At 39.8% G+C, this 22731-nt stretch overlaps 2 protein-coding genes and 1 long non-coding RNA gene across 9 annotated transcripts in view; 1 reads left to right on the forward strand and 2 right to left on the reverse strand.

Annotated features, from left to right (window-relative positions):
* The window catches only part of LOC143038095 (uncharacterized), a 39676-nt gene extending 23287 nt beyond the window's left edge, over positions 1 to 16389 (reverse strand). Inside the window, exon 1 of the long non-coding RNA XR_012967546.1 lies at positions 13102 to 16389. This is a non-coding gene — a long non-coding RNA (uncharacterized LOC143038095). The remainder of the gene's footprint in view (positions 1 to 13101) is intronic.
* Ufsp1 (UFM1 specific peptidase 1) lies at positions 9 to 16654 on the forward strand. Of its 7 annotated transcripts, none has more exons than XM_076207039.1 (5): positions 9 to 116; positions 9484 to 9629; positions 10338 to 10523; positions 10681 to 10890; positions 16405 to 16654. In XM_076207039.1, exons 1-5 carry the CDS (start codon positions 41 to 43, stop codon positions 16555 to 16557), a joined length of 771 nt encoding a protein of 256 aa, XP_076063154.1. In that variant the 5' UTR covers positions 9 to 40; the 3' UTR covers positions 16558 to 16654. The 7 variants fall into 7 exon arrangements, with proteins under 7 accessions (XP_076063154.1, XP_076063151.1, XP_076063152.1 ...); XM_076207036.1 differs by having other exon boundaries at positions 41 to 191; XM_076207037.1 differs by having other exon boundaries at positions 41 to 149.
* Ltn1 (E3 ubiquitin-protein ligase listerin) overlaps positions 16548 to 22731 on the reverse strand; it is a 36630-nt gene continuing 30446 nt past the window's right edge. Inside the window, exons 21-25 of the mRNA XM_076207030.1 lie at positions 22397 to 22533; positions 18971 to 19188; positions 18198 to 18368; positions 17501 to 17692; positions 16548 to 16924 (exon numbers count right to left, since the gene is read on the reverse strand). Of these exons, the coding sequence (XP_076063145.1) occupies positions 16865 to 16924; positions 17501 to 17692; positions 18198 to 18368; positions 18971 to 19188; positions 22397 to 22533 (778 nt within the window). The 3' untranslated portion in view covers positions 16548 to 16864. The remainder of the gene's footprint in view (positions 16925 to 17500; positions 17693 to 18197; positions 18369 to 18970; positions 19189 to 22396; positions 22534 to 22731) is intronic.

Below are 22731 nucleotides of genomic sequence, written 5' to 3' on the forward strand. Positions count from 1 at the left end.
ACTTTAATGTTCCACAGAACTACAAGCTTAAGAACATTCGATGTACGTCATCCACAGAACCGCTCTAGTCAACAAACCTTCGATCGTACAAAGGGCGTTCATTCGACACTTCGGCTGTAAATACAGTAGTCACTACTTAGATTTATTTTGTAATTTGTTATCCAAGTATTGTAAGGGTTACATACTCGTAGGTATTACACAAAAAAATTATTTTAATTAATGTAGACCTTTATACCATTACCCGGTGAAAGACGACTTGTACCCATCCTTACAAGAGATCACTAATTCTGGTTTAAAGTTGGTGTTAAGTGCATGGTTATGTTCAGTATTAAGTATTCATTAGTCGCCTTTGGATGTTAAGACGCAAAACTTGCTTCAGCTCGTGGCCTTGTTGCAGCATATTTCTTTGCAGATATTTTTATAGTTGATGCATGTTCACTTCTTGTGCATGTTGGTTTACATGTTTCCTGACTTACTTTCTTAGTGGTGAGTGGTGTTGATATTTTAAATTTTCATGAAAAAAAAAAATCCACACCTTTCTTAATTACACTGTAATGAGTTTTGACATGGAGTGACTGATTTTAATCCATGAACTCCAAGATTAGGCAAAACAGGAAAGGGATTTCTCGAAAGATATTTTGACATAGTTTTATGCATCTCTTCTTCTTCATATTTATGTTTAGTATTTTTCTAATTATCATAATTGAGGACCTATTTTTAAAATCTTTATTCAGTTATATTGCAACAAGTCTTACTCAATAACTTTGTATTTATTCTTATCCTTTCATTGCAACCAATCAGTCAATCCATTACCCCAGTTCTTTCTTATAAAAGACTTACAACCTCTAGGCAGCCAGCCACGGCCACCAGATTGACCTATAATTTCTTCAGCGAAAAGGTATTACATTGTTTTCTGCATGGAGTAAAGAAGGGATAGTGTAGTAATATTTACTTTATTATAATACTCAAGAAAGGAGTAATAGTCATTAGGTCTAATCTCCACTTCTTCAGTTATGATTATCATACCTAGTGTAGGAAATCCTGTTCCTGCAGTTGCTTCTGCTTCACTCATTAATCCCCTTTGGTTTCACACCACACACTTCTATCACTCCCTATCCTAGCTTACCTAACACCTTAATCCTAGCATAGTCCCACTTGCTTCCCCCTCATCTCTCTCGCATGTACACACTCCTGGCCCCAATGCCTTGGCATGCCAGTGCCATCCCCACCTCACTCTCACCTATTGACCCCACCCTGGGGGTGTCAACTGTGCACCCCCATCTGTACCACATTCACACCACACCTAGCTTTGAATTCATTTATAGATTTAGCTAGGGCTATGTTAACTATATTAACAACAAAGCTACTTCAGGAGTTAATGCATCTGTATAGAAATCTGTACTCCTTGAATACTTTACACATGTGGTCTTTTCAGCTTGTTCCCATGACCTTGACTTTCACCTTACCAGGCCAGTTTTGTGTTGATATTGTTTTTGCAAGGGAACATGAGTAGAATTATGTTGTTGCTCTTGTCAATTTGAGGTGATTACTCTGGGTTTCAATTCATAAGGAGTTTGAAAGGTTATGGAATTTGGTGTTCTGTTGAGGATTGCATGTTTGGCAATTTCTGTGTCTATATGCTTCTTTAGAGATATACTTACAAATTGTATTTACCTAATTTTGATATACATGAAACTTAAATCTTTACCCAGGTCTCTTGCAGGAGGCATGTGGACCCCAGGTCTGGCCACTGCCACCAGTTTAGCCCATGCATTGCTCAGAGAAAAGATGTGTTGTTGTCTGGATTTGGTGAGAATAGGGCAGTGTAGAATGAGGTGCTCAGTATCTTATGTGTGGAGGATGCATCAGAGGCAGTTGGAGTCTGATCTTGGGCCAGATTAGTGTTGATATTGTTTTAATGTGAGTGGTGACCTGAATGCAACCATGCCAATATGGCTCTTACTTTTCTGGGAGTGATTTCTCTGTAAGGTTGATGTCTGGGTGAGCCTGGTGGAGTATATGGAGGTCTATTGTGAAGAACCCACAGAAATAGAAATTAAGAGAGCAATAAACAGCCTGAAAAACAACAGGGCAGCTGAAATTTATCAAGTGACATGAACTAATCAGATATGGAGGGAGAGGTAGTAAGAAGATTTGGAACGGTGGAATATTGCTTGAAGAATGGGAGGTAGGCATATACATACCATGACAAGAAAAGCATAAAGACAGAATGTAAGAACTTCAGAGGCATATGTATCATTGCCATAAGATAAAAGAAAAAATTGTGAACATGTTGTATGCATATGTATTACCATATTACATTGATTTGGTAGGTGAGTACCAAATAGGCATCTGTGGACAATAATTTTATGTTGTATCATGTTAGTGAAAAGTACTTGCAATTTCATTAACATACTTGGCATATATGACTTAAAACAAACATATGATAGTGTCCACAGAAGATCATTGTGAAACATTTTGAGGTACTTCAGAATCCCTGATACTATAACACCAGAGGAAGAGTAAGTGTTGGAAGGGAAATCAGAGAAACTTGAAGTGAAGAGAAGACTTAAATGGGAATGCCCTTTATTGTGTCTTATTTAATCTGGCACTCACTTGATCAATGAGGAAAACCCCCTCTGAAAAAGATACAGTAAGAATGAGAAATGGTGTAAGCTGTGATAGGTTAGCATATGTGAATGATGTAGACCTCATGGTACAAAGCTATATGCTGAGACAGATAGGCAGAAACTTCTAAAGGAGCAAGGAAAAGAATAAGACCAGAGGTGAATGAAGATAAAACCAAAGTGATGAAAATGTCAAGAACAGGCAGACACATTTTATCAACATGAGAGGCTTATGCTATCTGTCTCCCTTATAAAGGAGGTAGTCAGCCAAGGCATGAACCCAGCCCACTCCCATCAATCACCAATTTCCTTTTCATCTTAGCTCCTTGTGGATGAAGGGATGAAGTGCTTCAATTGCTTGATAAATTTCAATAACTGGGTTTTGTCATAATATCAAAAAATGAGGTCAAATAGGAAGTACAAATAAAAGCAAGAATAGCATTTGCCACCAGATATAGGTTGATAAACAATATATTAAAGTCAGATTATACAGTGCTCAACATAGGACTGGTCCACCCAGTTGAAAAACAGAAAATGCACCTGCATTGTCAAATAGATATTAATAAAAATAGAAAATATAATAACTTTGGTAATTTCACTCGCTGCTAATATTCAATGGGACACCTTTCCTCTTGATAACCTCTAGCAGGCATTTTGGGACAGAAAGGGCAAGGTTACAAAGTGTATCTTGTGGTATCCTTGTCCAAGATTCCTGGATCTCATTCTCTAGCTTAGGGACAGTAGAGACATCTTTCCTCATAAATATTGTTCACTATCTTCCACAAGTTTTCAATTGGATTTATTTCTGGACTATTATCAGGCCAGTCTCTGATATACTCAATTGCACAATCATCCAACCATTCGCTCACTGACTTGGCATTGTGTGCAGGGGCCCCATCTTGCTGAAAGATGACTGCCTTTATATAATCAAATACATCAGGAAGATGGTCACACAACAGCTCTAAATATACATACTGGTTCACTGTTTTGTATTTAGAAAGCACTTGAAGTTTAGTGGTGCCATACCCAGTAAATGCACTCCATACCACAAGCAAGAAATGGTGTTTTACAGTAACTTGAATGTAGTGTGGGTCAAGAGAGTCACTACCGGGCCACCAATATACATTTCCACTTCTACTGTCAGACACTATAAAGGTGAGTTCATCACTCCACAACACACTCAGCTACTTGTCATTATCTCAACAGCTATATTTATGGGCAAAAGTGACTCTATTGCACCTCTGTTTAAGAATGAGAAAAGGCTTCTTGATGGGTCAGTGACTCGTGTACCCAAGCACCAAGATCCTATGATTCACAGTTTGGACAAACATCTCACCAAACAGTCCATGGTTACTTTCCTTGATTTTCCTTGCTGTTACTCATAGATTAGACTCAACCTGACATTTTACAATTGTCCAGACCCTTTTAATGGTCTTCAATGCCTTTCCATGCCTCAGTTTCTCAGTGGGAGTGGAAAGGTCACCCTCCCAGTGAAACTTTCCAACCAATGTCTAACACTGAATACACATAAATCTGTTCAGCTATTTCCTTTATTATACAACTGGATTTCTTTGGGACTACAATCTGGGCAATGGTTTCCTGTGATAAATCCTTACTAGACCTCATATTCACAGCACTGGGGGGTTAGAAGAGGTGGTGGTGGGGGTCAAGAGGCAGGGACACACTGAACACTCACAGCACAAATCCTCCCCCATAGATCTCGTCCTGTATAATACAGCTAGGTAAATACACAATGCCAAGACAATAACTGAGTGTGTTGGTTTATGGCAGGATGATTAGCTCTGCCCACAATGCTATGATGATAGGTAGCATGTTCAGATGGTGCAAAAATTCACCTCCCTTAAGGGTTTCTATGTTTGACATTGCATTGGTCCACTGCGGCCCTGGCAGAACAATCCTATGTCAAGCACTGTATATCAAAGTATACAAAGATCCAAGTTTACACAGCTATGATCAGTTGCACTCTAGTGCCTGTCAAGCCTAGGTACTAGCAAAAGAAACCAAAAGAATGTTAACAGTATTAAAAAATAGAATACTGCAACACATCATCTTTGGACCACTAAGTGACAACAAAACTAATGAATAGAAGAGGTGCTTCAACTTGGAACTAAGTTAACTGTCTCTGCTACCCATTACAAATTTAATTGTATCACAAAAATTGAGATGGATAGGTCTCAGTTGCAGGATGGAGGGCAAAAGCATGGTGAAGATAATTCAGGGGTTTCCAGAAAGGGATAAGTAAAACCAAGAATGATCAACAGCTTTTAAACTTAGAGGAGCCCACCATGTGCATTGGCACTGAATACAGAACCATGGAGACACCTGGTAGCAGCAGCAAAGGACCACATGGGTCTACAGCTGCAGGGGTGAATGAGTGAGTTATGGAGTGCTTGTTTTGTGATCTTGAATGTAAATGTGTTTTTGTATGGATGTGTTCAGGGGGTGCTGGTGGAAGGTTATTGTAGATGTTTGAGTAGTATATTGTTGGGGTTGTTTTCATATTGTATTCAGTGGGCTATGGTGGGAGGAGTCAATGGCTTTTGTGTAGAACTGAGTTCCTATCATTCTCATGTATTATTCTCTGGGAAGGATTTTGGTTTCTGGATATAGATGTTCTCTTGGAGTTGTTTTGATGTAACCAATTATCCTTCTTCATGCTTTATTTTGTGTTACAATAAGTTACTATGATAAAGCATGGTGATGGAAGACCTTTCAATCGATGAAATTTGTTTTCTTGGTTTGTTGGATATGATTCTATGGATGCATAGTTAAGTATAGTTCTCATGAGTTGTTTGTAATGTGGTTAGTGCTTCTTTTTGCTGTCTGAATTCTGTATCTACTATTGTTCTCAGTATATTCAGTTTCTTGTTTGTCTTCACAATCAGGTTTTTGATGTGTGGTCTGAAATGTTTGTATCAAGATTGAGGCTAGAATTTTAGGGTTTTTGTTCAATAAAAGATGTTGGCCATTTAATCTGATTATTGAGGGCTTCTTTGATTTACGGTAGTTGGGGGTAAGCATTCAATCAGTCTATTGCCCCAGGTCTCCCTTGCAGGAGACCCATGCCTCCCAGATAACTGGCAGTAGCCACCAGAGAGACTCTTAGGTCACTTAGGGAAGAAATATTGTGTTGTTGTGTAGAAATAGTGTAGGGCAGTGAAAGATGAAGTGGCCAGTGTCTTATGTGCCATGGTTGCATCTCAAGTAGTCTTGTGGTTTGACTGAAGTTTAATCACCTGGGAGGTGGGTATAGCTGAATGGAGTCTTTTGGTTTGATTGAAGTTCAATCACCTGGGAGGTGCATGTAGCTGAATGGAGTCCTGTGGTTTGATTGAAGTTGGATCACCTGGAAAGTGGGCATAGCTGAATGGAGTCTTGTGGTTCGATGTCCTAGCTCTGGGCTTGTTTGATACTTGGTTTTGATGTGATTTGATTGGAGTCTTGATGTGGTGATGCATTGAGTTGACAGATGGTTTATCCTACTCTGACAGCAGTCTTTTTGCAAACAGCTGTCATTTGATTGGTAGCGTACTGCCACCAGGTAGTTTAAAATCGAATGCCTTACGATTTCACCACCAGTTCTGCAGGTCACACCTTTGGTGATCAGCAGATGTTCTTAGAAGTCAGAATGTCATCTGGAAGGGAGCAGTTGGTGGAGGGGTGGTGTGTAGATGTGTTGTTTGCTTGGAAGAGTGCTGATGGAATCCTGTAGCTAGATACCTCAATTCTGAGGGCTTGATTGAAGATGTGGTTTGAAATCAAGCCTTTTCGATTTCACTACCAATTCTAAGGTGACTACAGCTGCGGGTCACACCTGTAGTGGTCAGCAGTTGTTTGAGTGTCATCTCAAAGGGAGCGGTTGGTGGAGGGGTGGTGTATAGATGTGTCGTTTACTTGGAAGCATGTTGACAGTGCACTGGGCTGTGATTTGATCGAAGTTTGATGCGGAGCTGAAGGGGATGCTATGGCTTGACTCTGGGGACTTTGAACCAGTGGTCTGAAAAGTGGCTAATGAAATTTAACACAAGTAAATGCAAGGTAATGCACATAGGTAAAAATAACAGTAAGTACAATTACAAGTTATTTGGAAATTCGTTAACAAAAATGAACAGTGAAAAGGATCTCAGTATAATTATCAGAAAAGATTTCAAATCATCTAAGCAGCGTATTTCAGCCTCTGAGAAAGCAAATAAGATTCTAGGACAGATTGCACAATATTTTGACTTCAAAAGTCCATCTCTCATTAACAAGCTATATAAATCATTTGCCCACATTTGGAATATGTTGTTTCCGTATGGTCACCAAATCTCATTAAAGACATTGACAGATTGGAAAAAGTACAATGGCAAACCACAAAACTGATTCCAAATATAAAAAATAAATAATATGAAAATCAACTAAAATATATGAATCTGTTTGTCCTAAAAAAGTGTAGACTCAGAGGTGATTTGATACAGGTCTTTAAGATTCTAATGGGGATTGACATCAAAAGTGACAACATTTTCACACTGAATGAGAATCCAACAAGAAACAATGGTCTCAAACTGTCAGGAAATAGATTTAATTCAGAAGTGGGTAGAAACAACTTTGCCAACCGTGTAGTTAATGAATGGAATAAACTTCCTCCAGAGGCAGTGCAACATAGTTCAGTTCTAAGCTTTAAGATTCGTTTAGATAAACACCTAAGCAAGATGCTGTAATGCCTGCCATTTATTTTATGTTATTTGTTTGTTTATTATTTGCTTGATTTTCATTTATTATTTGTGTCAATTTATTATTTACTATTTTCCTGTTTGTTATTTAACTATAACTATGTATTTATTTTGTTTATTATTATCCTGTTATAATTTTTTTTTTTTTTTTTTTTTTTTTTTTTTTTTCCATAATTTTTTCACATCAGACCTAGTTATGGACCAAAAGGTCTCCTGTCAGAATGCTCCTCCTTTGTAATCCTTTGTAATCCTTTATAATCCTTTATATGAGAAATCAGACAGTGGTCTGTTCTTCGTAATGGTAGGCGTGGCTTGAGCAACTGACGATCATGGTTTCAATCAGGCCACTCTTCAGATTTGGTGTGGGAACACTGCTGCCCACCAGTGTAACAAAACAAATGTGTTTTGCTACATGTAATGGTGGTTTTGTGGGTGAGGTAAAGTTGCTGCTGGATTTTGTTGGTTTTATTTAGGTACAAAGATTATATACAACTAGGTTCTTGACCTTAGGCACTCCTTGTGCCAGGCCTTAACCTTGGCACTGCCTTCTGCCAGGTATGTGACCTGGGCAGTCCGGTCTCTCAGCAGTGTAGCCGTCATAATAAAAGGGGTTGGTGGGTTGCCATATGTGAGATGTATTAGTTATCAAATATAGGCATGGGTGTTAGTTCCGTTATATAGAGGTTGTATGGTTGGTGGGCATGGCTAGACATGGTGTATATACATTATGTTATGGTAATGTAATTGGGGTAGATACAAGAAAGGGTTCAATGGGTCTCTCTGATGACATTAGGCATCTTATGAAGTGACACTGTGGGAGCATCCTGTTATGATCTTACATAGTGTTTGTTCAGGTGTTTTGTATTTGGAAAGTGATGAGGTTTGCAAAGATTGGAGGTCTTGCCAAAGACAAGTACCATGTTGCATGTGTGTGAATCACGCGTATGGTTCGTGATGGGTACACATACCATTTCTGTACTGATACTGTCTTAGAGCTGGATGGTGCCCTGAACCTATGTGTGCTAGTGTGATTCTTGCTTCTCAGGGATTTTTCTGTAGGGCATATGATTGAGCAGTGAGAGTATTGAGTTTGGTGGTCTGTCTTGAAGAGCTTGTTTAGTGATCTGGCTGGTTGTGCTTGTGTGATGTAATGGGATAGGTGAGTGGAGGTTAAGGGCTGTAGTACCTGTGTAACTATCATTTTTGTATGATATTGATTTCTAAATATAGGTGTTCTATTTGGGTGATGTTAGTGCATCATCTTATTATTCTCAATGTTCTCTTTCACCTCTCCTCTCACACTCTCACCTCTCCTCTCTCATTTCTCCTCTCTCTCTCACCTCTTCTCTCTCTCTCTCCCATATTAATACCATGATTCCCTTCTCTGATGTGTGGGTATTTGTTTTTGTGATGGTATTTATTAAATTTGGGAATGAAAGCATTTGTATTTCATCCATCCCTAATGATATAGTTATATTGCTCAAGGTTCCAGTGTATTCTTTGAGTGGATTTATTTTATTTTATTTATTTATTTTTTTATTCATCTTATTTTATTTTATTTATTTTATGATTATTATTTTATATATATATATATATATATATATATATATATATATATAATTTTTTTTTTTTTTAAGCCACATTGTTCAAAGCCACATTGCTTGAAGATTAACTTTAAAACTCAACTCTTCCTCCAGCCTCTTCCCCTCCATGCTCATATTCAACCTCCTAATACCATTCCTTATATATCTCATCACTTTACTTTTGTCCACATTCATTTGTAATTTTTTTCTTTCACTCCTCCAATCTCCATCACTTGCCGTTTCACTTTCTTCACAGAATCTGCTACCAGCACAGTGTCATCCTCAAATAACAACTGGCTCACTTCCCATGTCCTTCCACCCACATCCATGTACCCACCTCTGCCTAGCACCACCCCATTCATATACACATTGAGTAGTAATGCATCACACAACCTGGATGTAGCCCTACATTCACCTTAAACCAGTTATTCTCTCCATTCCCAACTTTCACATATGCCCTGTCACTTGTACAAAAATGTTAAAACTACCTCCTGCAGACTTCCTCCTATTCCAGATAATGATATCCTTTTGTATTTATAGGCATGGGTGGAGGCAAAAACTACACCAGTGAACTGCTAGTATCACCACATACTTGCATAGACCCACCTCCAGACACTAGCAGAGTGTCATTGGTTCAAGGGGACTACTTGTATTACCATTATGGATGTGATGCCTTTGATGACAGGGTGAGTTGAATATACACAACAGATACCTGTAACTTGTAGTTGTTAGTGCTTTTCAGTGGTGTCTTCATAAGAATGTTTACTACAATGCACAATATTGAGGAGCCCAAAGCTCTTGAGTTTTTAATGAACCCCAGAGATTGATGGGTGTGAACCAAGCTAGTGAAATAATTGTTGGAACATGGAGTTGACATATTTGTCATTTATAATGAATCTTGAGCAGTGCAATAGTTTGACACACTAGGGAACAGGTAAGTGTATTTGGGTGAACTTCATGATTGTTAAAAATCAAAATCACTGAGTAGACTGGAGGTCCTTAGATATGGTGTTCTTCTTTCCAAAAGTTGGATACACCCATTTCCCATGAACAGAGCCATGAGGGTGCACTCTTGGGTTTGTGCTTGGTCTTCAGAAGTCAGGACATTGGCTGGCAACAGCTTTTTAAGTACTGTAGGGTTCCAAGAATGGAACCATGAAGCATGTCTGATGATAGTTTGGTTTAATATCTTCCTTCCATCAGGAGGCTAGGATGATGCCCCTTACAGAGGACTTTATAGTATGAAATATAATGAACCATGCCCTTAGTAACTCTCTAATGGTAGGATTCGAACTGCCTTCACCTTGACCTTTGCCACATGTAACAACACCTTAACCTGCTCAGCCAGTGAGCTTCCTGAAGCATGTATATATAACAATAGTCTTGCCTTACAGGGTTGGGGCTGTGGATACCGGACACTCATGACTCTCTGCTCCTGGGTGCGTCTGCAGCAGGAGCAACATGGCAAGCCAAACATTCCCCCTGTTCCCAACATTGAACAGATTCAAAAAACCTTAGTTGATCTTGGAGATAAGCCATCATCTTTTGCCTCCTCACGTGAATGGATTGGGAGCTTTGAGGTAAAGAATTTCTGGTTGCTGATCTTGTACATGGAAGTATGATTTTGGTTCAGCACTGTATATAAATTTTTAAGTACTTTTAGTTCATTAAATTTATATTTGAATTTCATTTTAAATCTTGGATGTCCAATGAAGCACTCTTTCATGTTTATTCTAGGTGTGCCTCATTCTTGATGAGCTGTATGGTATTTCTTCAAAAATTATTCATATGAATTCTGGCACCGAGCTTCAAAACCAGGTTGAAATGTTACATAATCATTTTGAAAATTCTGGTTCTCCAATCATGATGGGAGGAGATACTGATGCTTCCTCCAAGGGCATCATGGGTATTGCTACAGGAGCTACCAAAAGTTACCTTCTCATCGTGGTAAGTACCCTTTAATGTACTCTAAAATATAAATTACAAAGACCATAGTTGGGCTGGGCTTGGAATCTGTCCCTGTGAAACTCATCAGACTCACTATGCAGGTGATCATGGGTGGCATAAATGAGGTATGAGCATATTGAGCCAAGCCAGGGGCTTAGTGAAGCTCAGGAGGCTTAAAATGGCTCTCTGAGGTAAGGAGACTAAGTAATAGTGAGATCATTAGAGAGGGTAACACCTACTACTGGTCAGGCCACAGCATTAGACGCCAACTTGGGGGTAGAGGGTTTAGCTATAGGCATATCTAGCCAGCTATAGCCCACCTGGTTACTCTTGTTGGTGAGTGCATTATGGTGGCTTGGTTGAAACTCCTTGGGCTTCATTTCTTGTATCAGTATATGTTCCTACAATGATGAAAAAACTTCAAGTGTTTCCCAAGCTTGATAGTAAACATGTGCCAGTGGGAGTTAGAAAATAGACCCCCCACCACTCAAAATACTAACCTAAACTTTCCCTTTGATGTAATGAATTGAATAAATTAATAATTTAATCTTTATCTATAAATACTTTGTTTTTAGGTGTGACTTCATAAGTTGTGAAGTCTGACAAAATATATAGTTCTGTAGTTTGCCTTTAGAACTTTAAATCAAATAACATGTTGTTCCCCATCTGGGGTATTGGCTGCATCTTATTGTAACATTGAGCTCATTAGTATGTAGCTGATACTTGGGATCCATATGGGGTGGCCATACAGACCAGAGCCACACATCATTTTGGCTGTGATGGAGGAAATCTCTATTCATAGAGAAATTATGCTACTCAATTATACTGTGAATGTCCCTCCATTATACTGCCCCCCCCCTACTCTTAATACTATCCTGTACCACTTCTCTGAATATACATTTCCTTTTTTGCCAAACCTTGTGGTAGGAGAGAAAGAATACTGCCAGCTAGTGTTCCCACTTGAGTTGTAAAAGGCGACAAAAACAGGACAGAATAGGACTATGCATCCTACTCTCTGTAACCCCAAAAGGGACATTCCTAAAAAAAGCAAAGGCATAAGAGGATCTAGGAGGAGGTGAGAGTAAAATGGAAGAGATAGGCAGTATGTGTGTGAGAAGAAAGATGTGTTAGCATTGAGTGAAACTAAGTTGAAAGGGAGGGGCAAATTTGAGTTGTAGTTAGGAGGGTGTTAGGAGTGAAGAAAGGAGGGAGAGAAGGGGTGGCTATACTAGTAAGTGAAGAGATAGGTAAGCATGTGGTGAAGTGGAAGGAGGTTTCTTTAAGGTTAATGTGGATGAAGGTGAAACTGGGGAGATGTGGGTCTTTGTAAGTGCATATGGGCCTGGTAGTGAGAAGAGTAGAGGAAAGGGAGGCTTTTTGAGTATATTTAAATGAGTGCATAGAGGGTTTAGGGAGAAATGTCATTGTAGTAATATTGGGAGATCTCAATGCTAGGGTGAGAGACAAACCAATAGATAGGGTGGCTGGGAAGTGTGGAGTGCCAGGAAAAAATCAGAGTCTAGCATAAGTACACATGAGAGAGGGTGGTGGGTGGGTGGTAGATAGGGCTTTAATGAACTGTATAGTGGTAACCAGAGAGTATGAAGAGTTTTGGATGCACATGTTCTTAGGGGAGAGAGAGGGGGAATATCAGAACATTTTTTAGTGGGAGGTAAGTTGAGAGTAGAAGAAGAGGAGGAAAATCAAGTAGAGAAGAAATGGTAAAAGGTGCAGATGGAGAGATGATAATGGAAGAGAGGGCAATAAAAGGAAGATGGGCAGAGTATTTTAGGGAGTTGCTAAATGTGAAGGAGGATAGGGAGGGAAAGGTAGTTGCACTGGAAAGCACTAAGAAAATGACAGTGATGCATGAGGAAAATGGAGGAGAAATAAGGAAGGATGAAGTGAAGGCAGTTGTTAACCTCTTCACTCCGGGGCACATCGCACGTCTGGCAGCATTAGCTGCCCGATGTGCGATGTTGCGTCATAATAATCGCATTATAAAAAATAAAGTCAGTGCTCAATCGTTCGTTCTCTTTCACCCGTGTATTTTGATAACCATAGAAAATTGATGAAGCCAGTTTAGAGAGAATGGAAATTACGTAGGTACGAGTACAATAAATATAATCAAGATGGCGACGTTGGCATCATCGAGTACCCACTTGCTCCTCATGCCGCCTACATAGGCGTCTCCGTATGGAAGTGGTTAACCCCTTCCATACGGTGCCGCACACGTAGGCGTCATGAGGAGCAAGTGGATTCGCGACGCTGCCATATCGGCGTCTTGATTATATTTATTGTAGTCGCCCCTGTGTTTTTACATTCTCCCAAATGTGCCCTGAATCCCATTCTCTGTGGTTTTCAAAATTCGCGGGTGAAAGAGAGAACGATCGATATAAGCGGTGACTATATTTTATGATGCGAGTATTATTACGACACGTCATACGGCTGGCATTGGCTGCTGCCCGCGAGATTTAAGTCCCGTACTGAAGTGGTTAAGATGATGAGAGCAGGTAAGGCACCTGGGTTAGATGGGTGTCATGCAGAATGTCTGAAAATAGGAGGTACAGTTATGGTGGACTGGCTGGTGAGGTTATTTAATGTTTGTTTAAGAGAGGGTAGAGTGCCAGAGGACTGGAGGAGTGCCTGTATAGTTCCATATTACAAGGGAAAAGGGGACAAGTGTGAATGTAGTAGTTTCAGAGGTTGATTTGAACGATTTATGAAATTTTTGGCTTGAAGGCCAAGTGCTGGGGCCAGTAGGCCATTCAGCACATGTAGTTTCAGAGGGATCAGCTTGTTAAGTGTTGTTGGGAAGACTTATAGGAGGGTCTTGATTGAGAGGATTAGGAGAGGAACAGAGGGAGTAATTGGTGAGGAATAGTGTGGGTTTAGAGCAGGTAGGGGTTGCATAGATCAGATTTTTGTGGTAAGACAAAAAGTGAGAAAGCTATAGGAAAAGGTACGGATTTTTTTTTTTTTTTCTTTTTTTCTTTTTTTTTCTTTTATGTATCTGGAAAAGGCTTATGGCAAGGTAGACAGAAAGGCACTATGGGAGGTATTGCAGATATATGGGATGGGAGGAAAGTTAAGAGCAGTCAAGAGTTTTTACAAGAGTAGTAGAGCATGTGTTAGGATTAGAAATGGAGAGTGAGTGGTTTGAGGCAAAGGTTGGGTTTCGTCAGAGATGTGTTATGTTGCCCTGGCTGTTCAATTTATACATGGATGGGGTGGTGCAAGAGGTAAATGCAAAGGTAGTGAGTCAGGGATTGGAGATGGTTAAAGAAAATGGAGAAAAGTGGGAGATAAGCCAGCTGTTGTTTGCTGACAACACTGTGCTTGTAACAGGATCAGAGGAGGGATTGAGGAAGGTACAGGAAGGCGTCCGAAAGAAGGAAGTTGAAGGTAAATGTGGGTAAAAGTAATGTGATGAGATGTACAAGGGGAGAAAGTGGCAGCAGACTGGAAGAGAGTATTGAGGGAAAGAGACTGGAGGAAGTGGATAGTTTTAGTTACTTGGGTGCGAATGTGGCTGGAAAGGGAGGAGTGGAGGTGGAGGTAGAATGTAGATTGAGAGAATCAAGTAAATGCCTTGAGGGATTAAAAAGTGTAACGAGAAATAGCCATTTGGGAATGGATGCTAAGAGGAGATTGTATGAAGAAGTGATTGCCAACAGCACTGTATTGGGCAAAAACATGGAACATAAGAGAGGAGGAGTTTGAATGTGTTTCAGTTGAGGTGCCTGAGAAGTATGATAGGGGTTACTAGGCTAGATAGATTGAGAAATGAGGAGGAGAATGGGGGTGGAAAGGGAGTTGGGAGATAGGGGTGATGAAAGAATATTGGGATGGTTTGAACACATGGAAAGAATGAGTGAAGAAAGACTAGTAAAAGAGGTGTGGAAGGAGTGAACATGAGGCGTATAAGTTGAACAGCCAGGGCGACATAACGCATCCTTGACCAAGTCCCACCTTTACTTCAAACCACTCACTCTCTCCATTTCTAATCCTAACACATGCTCTACTACTCTCATAAAAACTCTTGACAGCTCCCAAAAGCTTTCCTCCTATCCCATAAATCTGCATAACCTCCCACAGTGCCTTTCTGTCTACCCTATCATAAGCTTTTTCCAGATCCATAAAAGCCCAAAAAACATCCTTCCCCTTTCCTATAGCTTTCTCACATATCTGTCTTGCCACAAAGATCTGATCTACACAACCTCTACCCGTCCTAAATCCACACTGTTCCTCACCAATTACTCCTTCTGTTCCTCTCCTAATCCTCTCAATTAAGATCCTCCCATAAGCCTTCCCTACTACACTCAACAGGCTAATCCCTCTGAAATTACTACATTCACACTTGTCCCCTTTTCCCTTGTAAAGAGGAACTATACAGGCACTACTCCAGTCCTCCGGTACTCTACCCTCTCTCCAGCAAACATTAAATAACCTCACCAACCAGTCCACCATCACTGAACCTCCCTTTTTCAGACATTCTGCATGACATCCATCCAGACCAGGTGCCTTACCTGCTTTCATCATCTTTACAACTGCCTTCACCTCATCCTTCCTTATTTCTCCTCCATTCTCCTCACTCATCACTCTCATTTTCTTCGCATTTCCCACTGCAGCTATCTTTCCTTCCCTATCCTCCTTCACATTCAGCAACTCCCTAAAATATTCTGCCCATCTTCCCCTCACTGCCATCTCTTCCATTATCATCTCTCCATCTGTACCTTTTACCTTTTCTTCCCTACTTGATTCGCCTCCTCTTCCTCTCTTAATTTCTTTCCAAAACATCTTTTTATTACTTTCAAAATTTTCTGTCATACTCCTACCCCATTTCACATCTGCTCTCCTCTTTGCCTCCTTTACCTTTTGCTTTACTTCTCTTTTCTTTTCTTTGTACGTCTCATATGACTCCCCTGTCCTCTTTTGTAACCAATCTGGACAAGATGGATGGGGTAAAAGGGGCATTGGGAAAGAGGAGAATGTCTGTTGAGGAAGGACAGGAGAGGACAGAAGATAGGAGTGAATGGAGAATGGTTGTGTATGGATGATGCTGTGATGCATAAGGTGGAGTGGGTGGGGGATGGGGGTGAGGGAGTATGTGTGAGAAATAAATTGACGTAGCCTGAAGGGATTTCTCACCATATTTTCTGCATGAGGGGACGGAGAGGTGGGGATCACCAATTTAATGAAGCAGCCTTGCTGTTGATGTGCTGTGTTTTGCGACACTACTTCTGACCCAGGGCAATGGGCGAGATGCAGGGATGACCTGTCAGCCAGGAGGTGCCAAGATAAGAGGGAGGGAAGAGGAAGGAGAGGAGTGGACTATGTTAGGGATGGAATGGGTGGAAGTGGTTTTTTATGCCTTTGTTTTTTGGGTACCTCCCTTATAAGGGGGAAAAAAGCCTTTGGTATATGTATGTATAACCATTACTCCTACACTGTATATTGCTAACCACCTGCTCTTTGGAGTCTTGTATTATATACTCAAATTATTTGTTTCAGGATCCCCACTTTTGGGGTGAGGGTACAGATGCTGATGAGCTTGTTAGCCTGGACTGGATTAAGTGGCATGCCCTTGAAGACTTCAGCCCCTCATCATTCTACAACCTTTGTGTGCCCCAACTTCGTTTCAAGAAAACCAAAACTTGCAGTTAATTTTGTAACTTTAATTATATACACTGCTATGCTATTTTTATAATACAGTAAATAATATAGGAAAATATTCTCTTCAAAATTGTTTCATGTAAGTTATACACAGTATCACTTTCTTACTCAAACATAAATAGAGAATAAGTTCAAGATGTAGAGTCCCATAATCCAGTGCTGTGCATGTAAAGCACAAACAAAAAATAGTTCCATCTACTTCAGACAAAACTAATGTGACTTTAGGAAATTATGCCAGTGAATACAAAGCTCCACAGTATATGTATGTTGTAAGTCCTCTGCTTCCCTTTGTGTATCATTAGAATAAACTTCTGCAGAGTGGACAGGTCGAGTTGTTGCTTGTGTTGAACCATTTGTACTGAAAAAAAGAAATAAGTAAGTGTTATTAATAAATATCCATATCTAGTCAACAAAATAATCCTAAAATAAAAATGTGAAGCGACTTTATGGAATGCTGGGTTTATTCTAGTCCAGTGGCTCTACATGACTAACAAGCCCTCTCTTCTAAAGTTTCTTTTAAGTATTTATGTATTAATACATGTGAACAAGAAAGAGCACCAAACCTGTGACCCTTCTCTTTCCTTATCAAACACACCCAACCCCTTAAACACACACTGGTTATGCATCTCTTATCAAACCGCTAAGGAATTGGAAGAAGATGGTATAACAAACCCATGTCTCTTCTTTGTGGTTAGCAAGATTTTAAGAGCCACAAAAATATTCCAAATTAAAATATCAATAGTATGCTTTAGGATTTAATGACAAAAGCTAGACATAAAACCTTGTGAATGTTAATTTCAAGGTCTGTGTAGTTATGGGGTTGGGTGTCACTAGCCAGATTTGATTTGTAATACCCATTACCCATTTCACGGAAGTTTATAGGATTCCATTAATTCATCTATACATAGATAACAACTTTAAAAGGCCAACCTACCAAGCACGCCGAGTGGAATTTCTTTTTACAAGTGCGGCACAGAAGTCTAGGTAGTTGGTGGTTTGCTCCATGTAAGACATAGTAGCAGATATAGCATTCCTCCACCCCTTCGAACCGTTGGTCTACATTACACTTCCAGAACACGAGGGACTGCAGAAGTGGTGTGTTGCGATGGGAGAGCATTGTTGTCAGCTGGAAACAAGTTACAATTAAACCCTTTTTTTTTATCCATGGATTTATATGTTTATAAGTATTAAGATGATGTCTCAATTTCTCAATTATACCCATGGCGATAGTAAGGCAATTGTCTGGCAACCACAATGGTTTGACAGGGAAGAGCTGGTCTATCCCTACCCTTGAGGCCACTTGCTCTGCAAGCTATGTTGTACTGATTTTTCAATCAGATCACTCTCACCAGTCATGACATTCCATGGTACATAGATCATTGCTGTTTGTTTGAGTTACATACAGCAGTCCAAAGATTTGTAGCACACATGTGGTGTAGCTTTTAGTGTAAAAGATGGCCTTCACCCTAGTAAAGTAGTCTGAAGTCCTTGTCCAAGCTTATTAATGGAGGGACTACTGCATTTGGCCTTCATTTAAAAGGTATTACAAAATAATACCTTAGGTTAAACCGAAAGAGATGTAGAAAGAAATAAAAAAAATATATATCAAAGAACATATTTTTTTTACTCACCCCAAAGAGCCAGTTCCGCCACTGTGCAACAGAAACGCCAACTCTACCCCGATCTTCAACTGTAACAGCACCAAGGGGATGGTTGGGTGCCAAACGTATGACTAATTCCATGCTTGCTTCATCAATAGTGTATGTTGCCACAACTTCCCTTGCACTTACTCTGGCTTTTATCTGTTGCAAATAATAAGAATCTGTGTCACTGCTCCTCTTAATCATATAATCCATCTATATACTAATGACCTATATTCCCTTGTAAGGAGGGTAGCCAGGTTGAATCATGCTTTGACTCTTCACAGAAGAAAAATACAGAGAAGGGATCCCTAGTACTCTAACTCCACTCACTTTAATCGCCTTTTGTGACACAAATGGGAACATGGTGGTGGCATTGTCATCCTCCCAATACAGCACTCAAATCAAACAATAAAACAGAAATGCTGTCTCACTGCATTGTCTTTGACCCTAGCACTATGGTGGGGAACAGGGATGATCTTTCATCCCACAGGTGTAGAATGACTCACAAAATTAGAGATAGCAAACATGAGCCCTTGCTGTGGATGTAGTGTCTTGCTAAATTGCTTCTGACCCAGTGCAGTGGGCGGGATACAGGGATGACCTAAGCTAACATGAGCTATGATAAGGAGGAAAGGGTGGTGCATGGGAGTGGGTATATGCCTTTTGACTTTGCTACCTCCATTGTATGGGGGGGGGGGGGGGGAGCCCATGGTATTAAAAAAAACAAAAAAACAATCCATATTATAGAAATAAATACATACTGTCATGTTATTGAACTTGGTTGTTGAATTCCCAACTGCTGTGATTTCTTCCATAATAAGCTGCGGTGATACATAAGCCATGGTAAACTTGTCCACCAGCTGTTGTGCCTTACGGTCTAGGTTGTTCCACCATAACCGTACAGCAGCAGGGACAACTCGTACACAAGCATAGTACACACGGCATGCCAGCCATGCGATCAAGTCACTAGTAACTGCAACTGTCAAAATAAAAACAATACAAAAATTAGTTCAGAGTACCGACTGTATAATTATAGAATTGAATTACTAATGTAACAAGAAGATGAATTTCAACAGCTTGCAATGTCTTCAACAAGATACATACATATACCGAAAGACACTTTCCCCATTGTAAGGGGACTGGCCTAGTTAAGGCATACATCAACCCTTCACCCATCCCAAACCTATTTGTTGTCCTATCTTTGTGGTTGAAGGGTCATCCCTATCCCCTACCAACAGCTCTGGTATGATGCAATGCAGTTAGACACAGCATCTAGACAAGAGGCTCAAACAACTGAAGCTGGTTTACCCCCAATGCTTCATTACATGGCAACCCTACTCCCTCATCCACTTAAGAAATTAAGAGTAGACAAGAGAAAATCCCTTCTGGCCATGTCAATTTTTCATCTATTTACAACACTCACACCTATCTTTTGCCCTCTTTTCCCTGTTCAACACATTCCTCCTGTGTCCAAACTCCATTTCACCCCATCCATCCCTCCCATTCTTGGTCTTCCCTTCAAGTTCACTCCATCATCTCTGCCTTCCACACTTTTTCCTAGTCTTTCTTCTTTTATTTTTTTCATATGCCCAAACCATCCCAGTATTCTTTGATCAGCAAAGGTGTAAAGAGAGCTGGCAGAGCTTGTTTTCTTTTCACCCCATACTCTCTGATTCATCTTATTTCTCACTCTATTCATTCTCATAACCCCCACCATATTTCTTAAACATTTCATTTCAAACACGAACAAAGATTGGACAAACTTGAACTACCAACCCTGGAACAAAGTAGAGAAAGAGGAGACCTACTAACCATCTAGAGAATTATGAAAGGGATGGAAGTCCTTGAGAGAGATGACTTACTAAAATTGGATAGGAGAAAAACAAGAGAACACAAAAAGAAACTTAAAAAGGATAGTTACAGAAGAGATCTGAAAAAGAATAGCTTCCTACACAGAGTGATAGATATCTGGAACAAACTGAATGAGGAAACAGTGAGTGCAAAACTACAAGAATTTAAGATCAAACTGGATGCTGAAAGATACAAATGCAGGTTACTACAAGACTACTAGTATAGCTCTCTTCCCATAATGCAACTAGGTAAATACATAAGGCTCCTCCTTTCCTATTCCCTTAAACTCCAGATCTCTCCCCCATAGTGTCATGAGCACAATCACCCTTTCATACAGTCTTCTCTTTGCATTCATCCCCAGATACCTAGTTCTCATGACAATTTCCATTCCCCCCTGATTTACTTGCTTCCCTTACTCTAAAATTTTTCTCCACACCAACTCCTCCATTCAAGATTAGTAGACATAATAGAAGAAAGAGATGGATGGGCAGACTGTGCTTTTCTGGACCTGCAAAAGGCATTCGATAAGGTACCTCATAGGAAACTAATAAATAAGATAGAGTCAAAAGGTGGCATCAGAGGAAAATTATTGGAATGGATGAAAGACTTTCTGATTGGGAGGAAAATGAGAGTTGTAATTAGAGAAAAATTCTCCAACTGGGAAGAAGTAAAAAGCGGGGTCCCGCAAGGATCAGTACTGGCACCGATCATGTTCGCTGTATACATTAATGACATGAATGAAGGCGTGGAGTGCTATATAAATTTTTTTGCAGATGATGCAAAATTACTTAAGAAAGTAAAAACGGAAGAGGACTGCAACTCATTGCAACAAGATCTGGACACAATATGGAATTGGACTCAAAAATGGGAAGTAAAATTCAATATTAAGAAATGCAGCATAATGGAATTTGGAAAGAGCAAAAATAGAATATCAAAAGATTACAGAATTGGGGAAGAAAAAATAAATAAAACAAACTATGAAAAAGATCTTGGAGTGATGATTGGAAAGGACATGAAACCAGATAAGCATATAAACAAGATGTTCGGAGAAACCTACAACCTATTGAGAGCAATCAAAGTGGCATTTACCTATATGGACGAAGAAATGATAAGGAAAATACTTACTACACTAATAAGACCAAAACTCGAGTACGCAGCATCACTTTGGACACCCAGTACCAAAAAGAATATTAAGAAACTAGAAAGATTACAAAGAGCGACAACAAAACTAGCACCGACACTCGCCAAACTAACATATGAGCAAAGACTATCCAAATTGAACCTACCAACTCTGGAACAAAGAAGAGAAAGAGGAGATTTGCTAACTATCTACAGAATAATGAAAGGAATGGAAGTTTTAGACACGAATGACCTATTAATGTGGGACAACGGTAAAACAAGAGGACACGGAAAAAAATTGAAAAAGGAGAGTTATAGAAAAAACTTGAAAAGGAACAGTTTCCCACACAGAGCGATAAATACATGGAACAAATTAGACAACAAAACAGTATGTGCTAACACTATACAAGATTTTAAGATAAAACTTGATGAGGAGAGATACAAAAACGGGTCACCACGAGCATAGCTCCCCTCCCGTATATTACAACTAGGTAAATACAACTAGGTAAATTCCCTATTACAAGTAACCCCAAATATTTAAGAGCTCTTCACTACCTCCAGCCTCTCCTTTTAAACTCACTTCTAACTCATTCCCACCATCTCCATTCATGTCATCACTTTACTTTTGCACAGTGACCTTTAGCTTTCTCAACTCACATACCCTCCCAAACTCCACCACTCACTGTCCCCAGACTCCTCCTTTGACCCTGGCACAAGCAGTGTCATCCACAACAGAAAAACAAGAGGACATGAAAAGAAATTCAAAAAGGATAATTATAAAAGAGATTTGAAAAAGAATAGCTTCCCACACAGAGTGGTGGATACCTGGAATAAATAAGGCAACAGTGTGTGCAAACACCATTCAAGAATTAAAGAACAAAATTGATCCCGAAAGATACAAAGACGGGTCACCATGAGCCTAGCTCCCTTCCTGTATAATGCAACAAGGTAACTAGGTAAATACAAAAACAATTGATTCATCTCTCACTTCTCTCCACTCTCACCAGTTCCAAAGCCCTGCCCATCACCTTCACATTGACCTTCCATACCAACCCATCCATGTACTTTTGGGGATTGGGAGAATGGACTGATTTCCTTTTTGTGTTGACAGAATATAGCAGCATTGGACCAGATAATGAAGTCACTCCATGGTTTCCAAACTGTACTTCGACAATAAATTCCTTTCTCTTAACGATTAATGTGAAGAAAATTGTTACCTAGTGGCCCAATATGCAGTGTAGTGTTGAACATGGTTGTTTGAGTCTTTTCATCTTGCTGTCCTTCTTTCAGTACAGGTTTACTTGGCATGATCTGGAACAAGTGGTAGAGCAGGCTGGGAAGAAGGTCTGATTCCCTGTACAAGAGAAAAATCCTGAGCCCTTTGGCGACCAACAGCAATACACATAAAATTGTTTGACACTTAAATTACTGAAGAGTAGACTCTCAATTTAATGCAAATTGGTTTATCAGAAAGTTCAGTTTAATGGAATGATGAGTTCTGGTATGGCAATACAAAGTCATATGTGCATATGTTGTCACTCACTCTCTTCAT

This window comes from Oratosquilla oratoria, chromosome 23 (genome assembly GCF_046742065.1).
Source record: "Oratosquilla oratoria isolate Oo_2021 chromosome 23, ASM4674206v1, whole genome shotgun sequence".
Lineage (NCBI taxonomy): Eukaryota > Metazoa > Arthropoda > Malacostraca > Stomatopoda > Squillidae > Oratosquilla > Oratosquilla oratoria.